The 14,323-nt window shown below is 38.5% G+C and overlaps 2 protein-coding genes across 3 annotated transcripts; one reads left to right on the top strand and one right to left on the bottom strand.

The window, feature by feature from the left end:
• The first annotated feature begins 692 nt into the window (after positions 1-692).
• On the top strand, positions 693-9,206 carry LOC149047546 (uncharacterized). The gene is made up of 5 exons (XM_089204279.1): positions 693-712; positions 845-960; positions 6,554-6,685; positions 7,848-7,903; positions 8,163-9,206. Exons 1-4 carry the CDS (start codon positions 693-695, stop codon positions 7,892-7,894), a joined length of 315 nt encoding a protein of 104 aa, XP_089060405.1. The 3' UTR covers positions 7,895-7,903; positions 8,163-9,206.
• On the bottom strand, positions 981-4,256 carry LOC149047547 (52 kDa repressor of the inhibitor of the protein kinase-like). 2 transcript variants are annotated; one of them, XM_089204631.1, is made up of 2 exons: positions 2,540-4,112; positions 981-1,515 (listed from the first exon to the last, which is right to left on the bottom strand). In XM_089204631.1, exons 1-2 carry the CDS (start codon positions 3,963-3,965, stop codon positions 1,445-1,447), a joined length of 1,497 nt encoding a protein of 498 aa, XP_089060757.1. In that variant the 5' UTR covers positions 3,966-4,112; the 3' UTR covers positions 981-1,444. The 2 variants fall into 2 exon arrangements, with proteins under 2 accessions (XP_089060757.1, XP_089060756.1); XM_089204630.1 differs by lacking the exon at positions 981-1,515 and adding an exon at positions 4,232-4,256 and having other exon boundaries at positions 1,944-3,749.
• Positions 9,207-14,323: the final 5,117 nt, after the last annotated feature.

The following is a 14,323-nucleotide window of genomic DNA, read 5'->3' as shown; positions in this document are numbered from 1 at the left end:
CTAGGAATAACAAGTGTAGGTTTTTTATTTTCATCAGAAAGATTTGTTGCGTCGTACATTAAAATTAACTCTGCCCCACAGATATTGCTATCCACCTCTTGGATACGAAGAAAATGATGATTCCAGCCAATCAGCTGTGGCGAACTATCTCCTTGAACTTGTTTCTTTTCGTTATCGTTGGAGGAGCAGGATATCCCTCGGGAATCGCATTCGGAGTCGACTAAGTGCAATAAGGCATCAAAGTCTGGAGTGGGTTCAAAAAGTATTACTGTGACATGCGCATGAAAACGATAAATGGATAAACCAAATATATAGCAAATACATGCCGAAGTCCTAGCTTGCAGCAGTGGCGACCAGTTGTTATTCGACACCTAATGTGGGAGGGATCAGTCGTCGCCGAAAGGGAATAAATGGGGGGGGGGGGGGGGGGGGCTAGAGATCATTGACAGAGCTTTAGAGGGAGATAAGGCAGATGTCAGATTTCATCGTGACGCAATAAATAAAGCTCTCCACCCCGAAGCAGTCCATTAGTAAACTTCAACAATCAGACGAACAAAACCGTCAGAAAAAGGGGAAGGAGAGCTATTGTTTGTCTCTCCTTTCCTACGTTTTTGTTGTGTTGCATCATTTATCCGTCGGTCATCTAAGATATTAAAGACAGAGTCAAATTCATGCGTTTATTCAAAGCTTCAATGAGGGAAAATCATTTTTGGTTCTTCAGCAAAGACAATCCCCTAGTCATTATATTTTAACGAGTCTAGAAACTTTTTTATGATCATGATTTTGTGACGAGTTTACAAGCCTTTTTAAGATGGTCTGGAACACACTAGTGACACTCTCTCAGTGAAATTTTCGATTTGTCGACAGGCTTTCATGACCATACAGCAAAAATCAAAATATCTCCATGGCCTTTTATAGCGACTGGAACTCTCGCCACGATAAGTGTAACACTAACCCCCGGTAAGTTGATTACAGAACTCAGGGGTGGATCCAGGATTTTGAGTGAGTAGTTTCCACCCGAGGACCCACTCCTGCTAGGGGGGTTCGGGGGCATGCCCCCCCCCGAGAAAATTTGAAATTTGGAGCTCTCTAAAGGCCATTTCATGCATTTTTAGAAAATTTAATTGCTCCCAAAAGACTAAAAAAGCATGTAATCAAAAAGGCAAAAAACATTTATTTTTCTTGAAAGTACTACAGGAAACACTCTGATCTACAAATATTCCACCTTTAGCTACTGTGCAAACCAGTGTATATAGTGTTTTCAGGAAGGTTAAGTCATCACCAAGACTTTTCACACTGGAAAACATCACCTCCCAGTCAGGAAAATCAAGATGTGGAGAAAAAAAAAAACGAACCAAGTGTTAGTGTTTTTGATAACAAAAGAAAAACAAGCACAATTGATGATATAGTTTAAAGATTGATAATAAAAATCTACTTGCCTTTTTCATCCTTGGGACCACAGGCTTACCATCCATAAAGCCCTTCTCTCTCTCAAATTTCTTCTGTGTTGTGCTCCTATAATGAATGAAATGAATGAAAGCCAGGCTGAATAAATCCAAATGTTTAGCAACACTAAAAACAACATTTCCTGAGCTAGCTTTTATTCATTTCATTTATAGGAGCACAACACAGAAAAGAATTTGAGAGAGAGAGAAGGGCTTTATGGATGGTTAGCCTGCGTTGGGAGCTGGAATTCAAAAAATAAAACAATTATTAGAAAAATATAAATTATAAGAATCATAAAATGATATACAAATTGAAGTAAAATGATAATTTGAAATAATACTAGCCTTTCTTCATCCTTGGGAATTGCTGTGAAGCTGGTTGAGTTCAGTGAAAATGTTTGTTAACCATTTAAGCTTAACATGAAAACCCAATGTCAATGTCAATGGAAAATCATCACAAGTAAAACAAAATAGAAAATAACCTTGAAATGAGTTGAAAAAAGTTATACAGGCACCAGTTTGAGCTTCTGTACTGTTCTCCATCAGTTTAAGGATTATGAGACTTAAAGGCCATAACCCAGACAGAACATAACTCACAAGTACTCTAGAAACAGCTGGTGCAAAAAATTATTACAAAATGTTTGCCATTCTCATTCTCCGAGGATGTAACTCAGCAAATAAATCTATTATACGTTCAAGGTCAAAATCCATGTCTCTGTGGGCATGCATCAGTGCCAATCCATTCAGTCTGTCCTGGGTCATTGTATTTCTCAAATAGTTCTTAAGATTCCGAAGGGATGATATGGATCTCTCACAAGATGCAGATGAAATTGGAATTGTGATCAGGACTTTCAGCATGGAATAGATGTTGACATATGCATCTTTGTCAATATCCTTCAGTGTAGCCTCCAAACTGTCAGGAATAATATCTCCTCTGTTATCCCTCCCCTTCCACAATCTCTCCCATAACAAAAGCTCTGCCTGTAATCCTGCATAATTTGGTATGTCCTGTCTGTAATGGTTACAAAATTCCAAAACATTGGCCTTCCAGGCAGGGTCAGTAGCTAGTAAAACAGAGGGAATAATCGAAATACCTTTATAGCAAACAAATACATCATCCTGGAATCTGGTGTTGAGCTGCTGGAGTACATGGTCAAGAAAAACTCTAGTGAGATTGATCTTGAAATACCCCTCAGGAGTTGCAGCAGGAGCATTATTTCTATGCATTTGTCTCTGGGCTATCCTTGGCATTTCTGGCTGGACTGCTACTTGTATTGCAATGGTCACTGCTTCCTGGTAGAGATTATGATGTCTGTTATCAATGTCAGTGCTCATGTCTTCAAGGACTGATTTCAAAAGAGCAAGTTCATCTTTAGCTTTTAGAAGATCCATTGCTTTTTGTTGCAGCTTCACTGTGAGTGGTCTAGTTAATCCCAAAATATGTCTGACAATAACAAGAGAAACAATAAAGGAAAAGTTGATTGCATTAATTAAGGACTGAGCATCATGTCTGCTTGTTGGATTCCAGGTTGAGTCTCCAGGGCTGTTTCTGTTAAGTGAGATGTCTTCAAGTGTAGCTGTGACTGGGTAGAGAAGTTCAACTATGCGGTCCATTCCATCAATCCGTTCAATCCATCGTGTGCGGCACACATCAATTAAAACAGTATGGTTTGCCCGAGGCAATAGTTCTCTGATCTTGGCTATTAAATGTTGTTGATGCTTGGGAGAGTTGTTAAAAAAATTAGAAATCTTGCACACAATATCCATCATGTTCCTGACAATTGGCAATTGGCAAGTGTCTACTATGCACAAATTAAGCCTGTGGTTCATGCAGTGGACATAGATTGCCTTTTCGTGTTCTGCACTGATCAATGAGGAGGCTCCATTTAGTCTTCCAGCCATATTGCCTGCACCATCATAACACTGCCCACGACAGTCTTCCATTGTCAATCCTAAGTTTGCTACAGCTGCAGTTATAATGTCCTTGATAGCCTCCCCTGTTAATCCCTCCTCACAAATGTAATACCCAATAAATTCTTCTCGGATGGTTTTAGTTGTATCCAGAAATCTTATTACTACAGAAACATTCTCCTTATTTGAAATGTCAGCAGTTTCATCTGCCATAACTGAAAAATACTTACTATTTCTTATTTCCTGTGATAGATCATTCAAAATGTGAGCACCAACAGTTTCTATCATTTCATTCTGAATGGTCTTTGAAATGTATGTGGCATTTCTGGGTGCAGTGTCCAGGTGTTGCTGCAGTGTTTGGTCACCACTGTCTACCCGGAATTCTAGCAATGCCTGGAAATTACCGGTTAGGGCAGCATTAGTGGGATCATCATCTCTCCGCCCCCTGAGTGAGATGTTGTTTTTCCCACAGAAAATAATAGTTTTGAAAAGGGACTTTAGAATCTCCCGATTTCTCGCGATTTGCTGTTGAACTATGTTATTTAACTGCTGGTCAATTGGGACAGCTCCTCTTTGCATCATTCTCTTGAAATCATTCATAGTAGTCATAGAAAAATTGTGAATTTCACAATTTCCTAGCGAGTGTTTGGTTAAGCGAGAAGCGGCCGAAGTCCAATTTGTGAGAGGAGACTTCAATAATTTGTCTAACTTATTAGCGTTTCGCCCACACTGAACTCCAAAACAAACACAAGCTAAACAAAATGCTCCATCGAAATATTTGGAGTAAGCTAGCCATGGAAATCTTTTCAGCCAGCCCGAGACAAACTTACGAGATTTCCCATTTTCCATTGACACGGGGAAATCAAAAAGCTCACCTGGTTTCCACACGTTTTCGACGAACTCCAGCTTCTGATGCGGCGAGTAGTTGTCAGTTGTCCGCGAGTCATAACACTAGTATTTTTTAAACGTTTAACAGTAAATTGTTATTCCGTCGTTAACCCCTGAGCAAGTTCAAAAGTACTTGTATTGTAGGAGCAACGAAAGAGACCCGCTGGGGGAGGAACTGCCCTTTTTATACTTTGTCAGTGTAGGCGCAAGAATTTGTACTATCATTTTTTGTTAGTGTTGGTGTTTCATAGTTTCGTGTTAGGTGTTTATTTTCTCGTCTTCCATTAGTGTCCTTTGTCAGTTACCAGTTTTGTACTTGTTATATTTATTTGCATATCGTATATATATTGGTTGCACGTAATTTATTTGGTTAGTTGTCTAGTTTGTGAAAATTACCGTTACATATCTAGCTCTGGGTTTCATGTTTTCGTCTTTGGGTTGGTCACATTCGTCTTGTAAGTATCCTTGTTTATCTCGCTTTGTCGTTTTCCAGTACTTTCACTCATACGATGTAAGTTATTTTATGCTCATTCGCGTGTTTGTAATTTTGTCATTTTCAGTTACCGTATTCAACAATGTGTCAAGTTTGTTCTAGTAAAGTTTGAAATACGTGTGATTAGCGTTTGCGGCTATAGTCAGTAGTTTCCAAGGTAGTTTCCAAACACAACTAGCCAATCAGAAGAGTGTTTTGAGTGAGTTCCGATGACGAAATCTTTGCTAGCCAATCGTGAGGGGTTTTGACTGTGTTCCGCCTGTTATTGTCACCAAATAACAAGGACTTACACCCACCGGTTGCGTAAAGATTGGCTCCACGAACATTTTCCGACGGCTTCCGACGGTTTCCGAGGTGTAATCGAAGCTCGAAAGGCCAGCGCGTGATCCGGAGCGCTCCCGAACGCCTCATGACCGCAATTATAACGAAATTAGTCATTCTAAACGTATTTTCTTTAATAAATAACTGTAAAACAGGAAGATGGTTTATTTCTGGAAGACGTTTAATGATTTCCACAAGAGTATCAGTAGTTTCCAAAGGGAAATTAGAGTGTTTTCCAAAAGTACTTTTATCAACATTTAACTAGGCCGGAAAAAATTTGAGTGAGTTCCGGAAATCAGGTAAACTACCCTGGATCCACCCCTGGAACTAAAGAGAATTATAACATGATTTCGACAGATTTAGACATAATGCGTGCTCTGATTGGTCAGAAATCTATTGTATATTTACCTGTAAACTCATAGAAAGTGAAACATCTTTCCCCTTTATCAAATGGCGCCTTACTAGGTGAAATCCCAGAATGTATTTTTTAAAAGGCCTTTGGTTTGGAGAAAACCAAGAGGACACTTTGAACGTCAAAAACAACGACAAACATTTTAATTTTTTTAGCATGACCAAATCTTTCTTTTAAAACGCAGTTTAGCTAACTGGTTGCTTCGTCTTAAGCCTTTATTTTTTGTTGCGCAGTTATAATAAAAGAGCTTCAGTAATTCTCCACAAGAATTCCCTAAAGTGCTCGCTGAGAATGAAAAGTTGATATGTTTTGCTTCAAGAAAATTGTAGCGACAAACTAAGTGGATTTTCATTTAGATGTTTAATAAAAATCATACTTATATAAAGAAAAAGATACTTGCAAAGTGAATGTACTCTTAAGATTTAGGGCAATGTCGTTTACTGTCCGCGAGTTCACCTGCAAAGGCTTAAAAGAGTTTCAAAAGTCGCCTTTTCCATTAATTATGAGTGTCTTGTTCTAATTCAAAAGAATAAAGGAATTTTTTTCATTGTAGAATTTATTTGTGGTTGTCCCGCGTACGCTCGTCTATCGCGTCCTATTTTGGTTGAAAATAAATTTACGAAATTTTCGATCCTCAGCGGTCAGTCCGTAAGTCATGACGTCGAGCCGAATATTTCCCATCCGACCCTCGCTCTCAATTTATTATAACATAGTATTTTAAATTGTATTTTTTAGTGAGGCTCTAAGGGTTTCTCTAGAGTGCGAATGAAAAAAAACATTGGCACAATACTATGTAACAAAGGGGAAAAAAAAGAAAGAAAGAAAGCTGAGCTAAAGGAAAGGGAATTCATATACATAACGACGGGAAAAGTGTTGATGCACCTTTAAAACTGGGACCCAACGGTAGAAAGTCTAAAGAATAATTTTCCATTTAAATTCAGTTTTATTCAGACTTGTTTCAGAAAATAGGGCACAATAATCGTAATGGTACAATTTTAGCATAAAAGCTGCTTCACTTTCAACTCCTCGCCACGTGAGCATCGACAGTACCTTATTAATAACTAATGCTTTTGTTTCCTTCAGCTGTTGATGTCCTTGACGCGTACACGAAATACATAATAAAGTCAGAATCGGACGGAAAGGTTATGTTCAAGGGGAGGCAAAATTTTTGCAAAAATGCAGATTTCCAAGAATTATGCAGCTTACCTGCAGACGGTAAGTAGGGTATATGAATGATCAGAATGAAAATGTAATGCTCGGTTCAAAATTGATAAAGTTGTTAATGCAGTGGCAGATCAAGTAAGTTTGACTGATCTGTCTATGCGTCGACCTTCTGTTCTATTCGAGTCTAGAATCTTCTTATACAGGAACAGAATACTGAAACTTCAACAGTTCATGCTCTGATCTTTTAATTTGCCAAATCTGATCTCCCATCCCTTCGTTTTCTTTTGAAAATGCATACTCTTTGAAACGATTTGACAAATCATCCAAACTAAAAACGCCCAATTACAAGAACGCCGATGACAGTAGAAGCTATTGGACACATTCAGTTCAAACATGCCAGTCGTTTTAATGTAGACATGCGTAATGGCTTCCTGTGGTCGATATGCAGCTCTGCACTCTGCACAGGTTTTTCCTTTCCTCCATTCAAATTAGGACTCTAGTACTAAAATAAAGGCTTTCCCTTTAGATCTATCTGCACCTTGAAAATATTTAGGCCATCACTGTTTCCTAATGGTGGCTTGCTGCTGTGATAGGCACGGCTTTTCACGAATCGTGAAATTTGAACATTTAGATATGTATCCTAGCCAAATCGTTATGTTATATCATAAAACCCCAGGATGGATTTCGTGTCAATCAAACCACTTACTGTTTTTCTCCAAAGGAACATCTGAAAAATTCAGAAAAAAGCATATATTTTGAGCTGATGATTTATTTCGACGCTATCTTGCTGTTAACAATTGGTTCATACGCCAGCGTGCGTTCATTGAGATATGAAGCACGCGGGAAGTTTGGAGAGCACGAAAGATGCGTAAGAGTTTTCTCGAGGCGTAGCAGAGAGCAACTCTAGCTTCTTTTGTGCTCTCCAAGTTTCCCAAGTGCTTCATATCTCGATGAACGCACAGCTGACGTATGAAGCAATTGTTCTATAACATTTCCAACCCGATGGAAAATCTTTTTCTCGAGGGATTTGTTTGCTGACGTCTGAGCGTGAACAATAGGAATATGAAGCACGCTCGCGCAATAGAATTTGATAAGACAAATTTACCAGCTGTTATAATTGTTGTTGATGTTGCTTTATTGCCGATGCTAATAACTATTATTTCCTACTGTTTTTCTGTACCCTTTCCTGATCTACTTGTTTCCTTTCTTTTAGAGACTCACGTGTTCACTCACTCAGGTAAATTGGCAGCAATTCCATAATTTTTCAAGGTAATAGATTTAGTGACATGGGCGAGTTTCAAGCCTCCTTATTATAATCCTTAGCTTCTATTCACATTTATTTTTTCTGTTTTTATCGCATAACTTGTTTTCTGGCCATTCGGTAATTGTTAACTTTTTCTTGGTACTAATGAGCATTAGATTAAGTTCTGGTTGATTTGCGTAAGTCATAGTGTTAAGAAACAGGTTAAATAAATATACGCGCCCGATTAAAAGGCACACTCCTTTCTTTTTTTTCTTGAATTGCCAGATGCTGACCGTTAATGGAAGACTGCAACTTTTTAACCTGGATGATGTTATGTTTCTTTGTCTCGATGCCGTGGCTAAGGGACTGAGTCGAACAAGGGATAACGACCAAGTCAAAGATGAGGAGAAACGCGAAGGCATAGAGGAGGAGAGCCTTTTTTTCTGTTATGGCATGAGCTTGGGGACAAAATCGATCATTACATTTCTTATCGTGTGTTTTTTGCCTTCTTATCTCAACGTTATTTTGTTTCTTTGCTACATTAGCGAACACTGAACTACTGCTCCTACTCTAAATATGACAATCAACCACAAAATTCCCTAAACCCTAACCCTAAGCAACATTAAATATAATCCAAAATTCATGTAAGTCATCTGTCAATTCACGAGTTTGTTCACAGAGCACTTCGATTGTCCCTTAGTGTGGACTTATTTCATCATAGAGCATTATATTGCCCAGTGATCGCTAATCAAGGAGTTACGCTGAGGACGTCTCAAGTCCAACCATATACCTTTGCTTGATCTCTCGGACTTTGAAGGGAGCACCGTGTGTAATATGCTTTTTAAGAGTCTAAAAGCTTAAGTCCGCTTCTTTCGCACTCTTGAAATATCTATTCTATATTTCTCTTCGTGCGAACTGTTCCTCTCTCCTGACTGCAACCCGTTTTTGATTCTTGTTTTATATTGAAGGCTGGCTCATTTCTCAAACCAACTTTGTCCCCAGTATCCCTTTTCTTACCAGCCCCTAAGAGATCAAATCTCTCAATGCCTACTTTCAGTCGTTTTGTAACAGTTGTTAGTAAACTAACCAACCCACCCCACCACCTCCTTTTCTTTCCTATGAGCTGTCCACCTCCCTTTTGTACTAACTTGGAAGTTGACACAAGCTGACGTAGTAACAGTAAAACATCGATCACTAATTTACCTGATAAGTATTCAATTTATTAGTATTGTTCATTAAGTTTTGACTCTGAGACCTTGTCTTACAGTATTTTTTTGTTTCAAGATGACTCTTTTGATTATTAAATATCTAAGTGACTCACTTTGTAAACAGGTCGTCAGTTCCATTCTATTTTGAAGTGATATATTACTCCCTCTGATCTATTCGCACTCGTTGTTTAAGGGTGGGGTGCAACTCATTACTAGTTTACACTCCCCTAGGTAGGTTTATTGTTGACAATTCTCTTAATCAATATCATAAAGTCGTTGTTATCAGAGACATTTCGCAGTTTTAACACAAAAATGTTTCCATCCTACTGTCTAATCTATTTCTTTAATTTGTCCTCCTCCTCGCAAGTCAGCTACTCATTCTTGCCTTTTAGTACACTTTGAACACCGCATCAAAACAGAGAAACATGATATACTCTTCATTGAAAAATTGATTTCTTGCTTTAACGGTCAGCATCTAATGGTTTAAGGAATGAAAACAGAAGTAGAATTTATTTAACGTAAACACATAGATTGCTCTGTCTTGCTTCTCTGTAGAAGCAACGACCACTATGACATGAGCATTGATGAAAATCATCATCATTATCACCATCATTTGCAGAAAATCACTGTAAATATGGATACGGGAGCAAAGGTTGTTGGGTATGAAAGCTCACCTATTTGGTAAAATAGTAAGCTGAATAGAGATAAAGATAGAAAAAAATTCAAACAAAGAGACAAACAAACAAACAAAAAAACATGGGAACAGCGCAGCAGAGCCACCTTATAATAATCTCAAGCACTGTAAACACATGGCTGGTTGAACACCTATTCATTAATTGATTACCTTCAAAAATGGTAGAAGTTCTGTTAATTTTGTAGAAATAGTCTTCACTTGAGTTTCTGGGAAAAAATAGACATGCCATTAATTTAATAACAGCCGATGGTCTATCCGCATAAAGTTTCTTTTTGTATTATTTTTTTCGCTTCAAAACACCTTACCACCGGCAGGAAAGTTGCACAAGTCTGGAATGCTTTCGCATAAATGGTCATTCGTGCCTCTGATAACCGCCTTGCTTTCCGATTCTAACCCAAACTCGTATTCAATAGTGACATCAAGGACATCTACAGCTGTCGGAAACAAATACCAGTAAGAAACATGGCGCAGTATGCCCTCAAGTGGGGAGAGTTTGTAAAGCTGATGTTTCGAGCATTAGCCCTTCGTAATAGTAAATAAATAGAGGAATTGTTAGTTGTATGTTTTATTTACAGAACAATACGCCTGAAGGCTATTCCGTGGAATGCGTCGGCTACTGAGCGGTTCATTGAAAGGAATAGTGCAGTTAAAATAAAATACGTAGATTAGTCACTTAAATTAGCCAAAGACATCACCGAAGAAAATTTTAGTGTTGAATAAACCGCGACAGTGTTTGTAGTTAAAAATAGCGAGGAGCGGCATCTCAAAATCCTTTGGATCTCTCCGAAACAAACTGGACCTCAAAATATTGATCTCCTCGTGTTTCTTATCGCTTGTTTCAATCCTAAAGAGAAGCAGCCTGGTAAAATAATTTCCATTTCCGCTGATAACTAACTCTATTCTTTGAGGAAGTATATTTTCAGCCGCCGTAATTTACTCATCAAAAACCTACAACTAATAAGACTGTACTGAGGTATTTCTTAGAGATCTAAAGTTAGGGCCTGTTTACACGGATGTGGGGGACCCCAGGTGGGTGAGGTTATCCGCCTAGCCGAGGTCGATAAAAAGCCCGCGTTTACATACAATCTTACAACCCCGGGGTGCCGGGGTGCAGTTTCTCGAGGTTTTTATCGTATTTGTAATTAAGGAGTTTAACGGCGACGTGTGGTGAAACGTTGCCGGAAAACGTCAGTATTTTACCGTCCTTTAAGATTTTCGCCAATAGCTCGATGCGTTAACGGTTTCTGGCGCTACAATGTCTTCGCTTCGGCGTAATATGTGAATGTAGTATTGAGTTTAGAGTAAAAACGTGATTAAATCGCTGTGAGGTTTCATTGCTAAGAGGACATAAAAAAGGGTGTTTTAACGTTTTAGCTCTGCACGGGACGGCTAAGAAATGTGAAAATTTTGAACATACCCGTATTTCTGGTCCGCGTGTCATTCGTCTATTCAATTTTCGTTTAAAATCAAAAATTGAAAATTGATGTTTCGGTATTATTTTTCCCCTTTTTTGTAACATGAACGCGATCCCGGCCAGGCGGGTTACCTCACCATGACATGTTTACATTGCAAACTGTCACCCCGGCTGACAGGGTTAGCCCACCCAGCAGACCGGGCAACCCGCCTAGGCGGGTCATCCTATCTACCATATAAACGTGATCAAGACTACCTAAGAGATTATAGGGACAGGCCGGTTTCCAACTCCCCCCCCCTTCCCCCCGAATACGCGGGTAACCTCACCTTACTTAGGGTATCCCACCTCCATGTAAACAGGCCATTAATTTGTGATATTCAAGATGTCAATTTCGCAATAAACCCCAACGCTAGATGAGCGGATAATCGGTAGATTTTATTAGATGTTTCATGGTTAATCACACAAAAACGTTCACTTCCCTTGCATCAACATTACATAAATCCATTTTTAATAAAATGGGAGCGAAAAAGCGATGTACTCTCATCAAATCAAGTATTATTACGTCGAAACAACGTTGCGCACAAGGAACCGATTACTGGTAACTCGTTCATTGCTGAGAGATACGGAAAATGTCAAACATTCCAAGCATTTCAAGAATTTGTCGATTTGCGTCAGCGATGGAAAAGAAAGGCCGGGCAACCGCACAGGCATCCCACGGAAAAATTGAGCAACGTAAGGAAGTATAAACTCAGCAGTTTATGTAATGTTTAAAAAACGAGCAGGAGTGTTTTATCGGGTTTAAAACCACGAGGCGTAGCCGAGTGGTTTTTGACCCGATAAAACACGTGCTGCGAGTTTTTTGAACGGCTTCAAAAACATTCTTGGAAAAGCGTGTGTCAAGAGAGTTCATAACAATTATGCTTTTGTGAACGTTAGAAATTAGCGTACGAGAAAAACATTAGGGATTAAATTAGTATGCAAGAAAATCAAATCTCACACGTGTTTTGTACTTTTCTTCTACTAAGTTTCAGATGATGTATTGTCTAATATGCCTTTACCAGATTACTGTACTAATGGAATAGAGAATTTTTCCAGATGTGTATTTCACAACTGTACTAGTAATTTGGTGCAAAAGTAAATTTACTGTGTGAAATTTGTTGAAAGAACATTAAATATGTTCCCAACATTTGTTGTGTCAGTTTCTGTGTTGATAGTTAATTAATATTCATGAGTCACGAGCAGTGTCTTTATATATGATAAAACACCGCATACTAATAAGGTTGAGGTTTATCGATATAAAGTCACTGCACGTGATTTATTATCTACCATTTGATAGGTTAATGGGCTTATGAATTACTAATGAGTTTTTGAATATCTCTTTAAAAATGTTGAATGCAAAGCGTTGAAACCGAGGAGGCTAAAAGTGCCAATAGATACATTCGATAATTTTTTTTTGCAATGTTTTGCAACTTTCCGAATTGCTTAGATGCAAGGAGGGGCTGCAGACTGCGCGACATATCATGCTGCTTAGAATGATTCGTAATCCGTCCTTTGCATTCCTTCTTGCGTCACGTTCTCGGAACGGGTCGCTTAGTTCTCTTCCAATCCTGTTTCGCAGATGCAGAGTTGTTTTTGTGATATAAGGGAATATCTAGGATTAGTATTTACTGAATAAACGGATAACGTTGAACCGTGTGGCATGTTTGAAAGACAACAAGAACGAAATTATTCGATAGAACATATTCATATTCCACTGACATCAACTTACCGGGTGTGAATATTACTGTTAAATTAACGATAGCTCCAGTAGAGATGAAAGGCCATGGAGAAATTTTGATTTTCGCAGTCTTATCGTAGTTGCCAGTAAAAAATACAAGAAGTAAACTGGTTTGAACGCAATTGATTGTGTTATTTTCTGTTTAAATCTTTATTTGGCAATAAATTCAGAAACAGTAGTCAAAGGATATGGAGGAATCAGTCGAATAACTTCAAAGAATAAAAATCCAAAGGGGAGGGCGCAAACGGGGCAGTAGGACCCATGCGAGGCGCCCACCCAAGGGAAATAGGGTTTAAAAGACATCTGATCTGATTTGATTGTCTGTGAAGTTAGTCTACAACTTCATTTGCTAAAAAATTGAAATTGATTTATTAAAACCAACATGATAAAATTTGTGATTATTTATGACGTTTTTGAGAAATTGATTGTGTTTTGGTTAATTAATTTGTGTTTTGGGAGACTGGTTTGTGTTTAAATACGTCAACTTCGTTTAACTCTTTTAAGCTATTGTCTTCATCTGAGTCGAACCCCGTCAATAAATAATGACTTCCGCTAAGAGTATCGAAACGTTAATCGCTGCTTGCGACAACAATCCCAGAGTAAGGACTTCTCTCACCAGGTATATCGAACTGCACAATCAAAAAAGACAAGCATTAAACCTACTACGGTTTTTTAACGTTTGAAGATGTATATTTGTCACAAGCCAAAGAGGAACTCACCACAGAAAGTCACATTTATAACTTCTATCCCCGGGGGATATGCCACAGTCTTAGTGAAGACGAAAAGCAACAGATTCAAGGCGATGATTCGCAGTTGATTGGTTGAACACTTCATTGTCTTCTAAAGTGACAGCTGGGCAGCAAAATACTGAAAAGGAATTTATTGATATCGATCACATTTTCGCAGTGATGTTGCTACAAGCGGGAAAGAGGAATGGGAAAGAGGAATGGAAAATGAAATGGGAAATTGAAAAAATATTAATTTTTTTTTTAAATTTTTCTGTTTCAGATTTGCTGTTTATAACTGAGGAACGAAACGACTGCAGGGAACGAAATAAACTGATGGCAAGGTTTTTTTCGACAAAGTGGCCATACCGATAACTGCGCCTGAAACTTAACTTTTCACCGGAACATGTTCCGCACGAGTTACAGTCAATTTAATAAAGCTGGATCAACATAGAAAGTTGCGTTATTTTCTCGCGGGTTCAATTTTACAAAGAATGAAAACAACAAACTTTAGATGAAATACATGCTTTTCACCTCTTTAGAGGTTGGCTGCCATCCTGTACACAAAATTGTTTTAAACTACCCGTTCAATAAATTCTAAAAACTCGTAGTTCCCCCTCGCGATCCA

This window comes from Pocillopora damicornis, chromosome 4, assembly GCF_964200805.1.
Source record: "Pocillopora damicornis chromosome 4, jaPocDami1.2, whole genome shotgun sequence".
NCBI classification, from domain to species: Eukaryota; Metazoa; Cnidaria; class Anthozoa; order Scleractinia; family Pocilloporidae; genus Pocillopora; species Pocillopora damicornis.
Note: the sequence above shows the minus strand (reverse complement) of the source record. Positions and strands in the feature narration are given on the sequence as shown.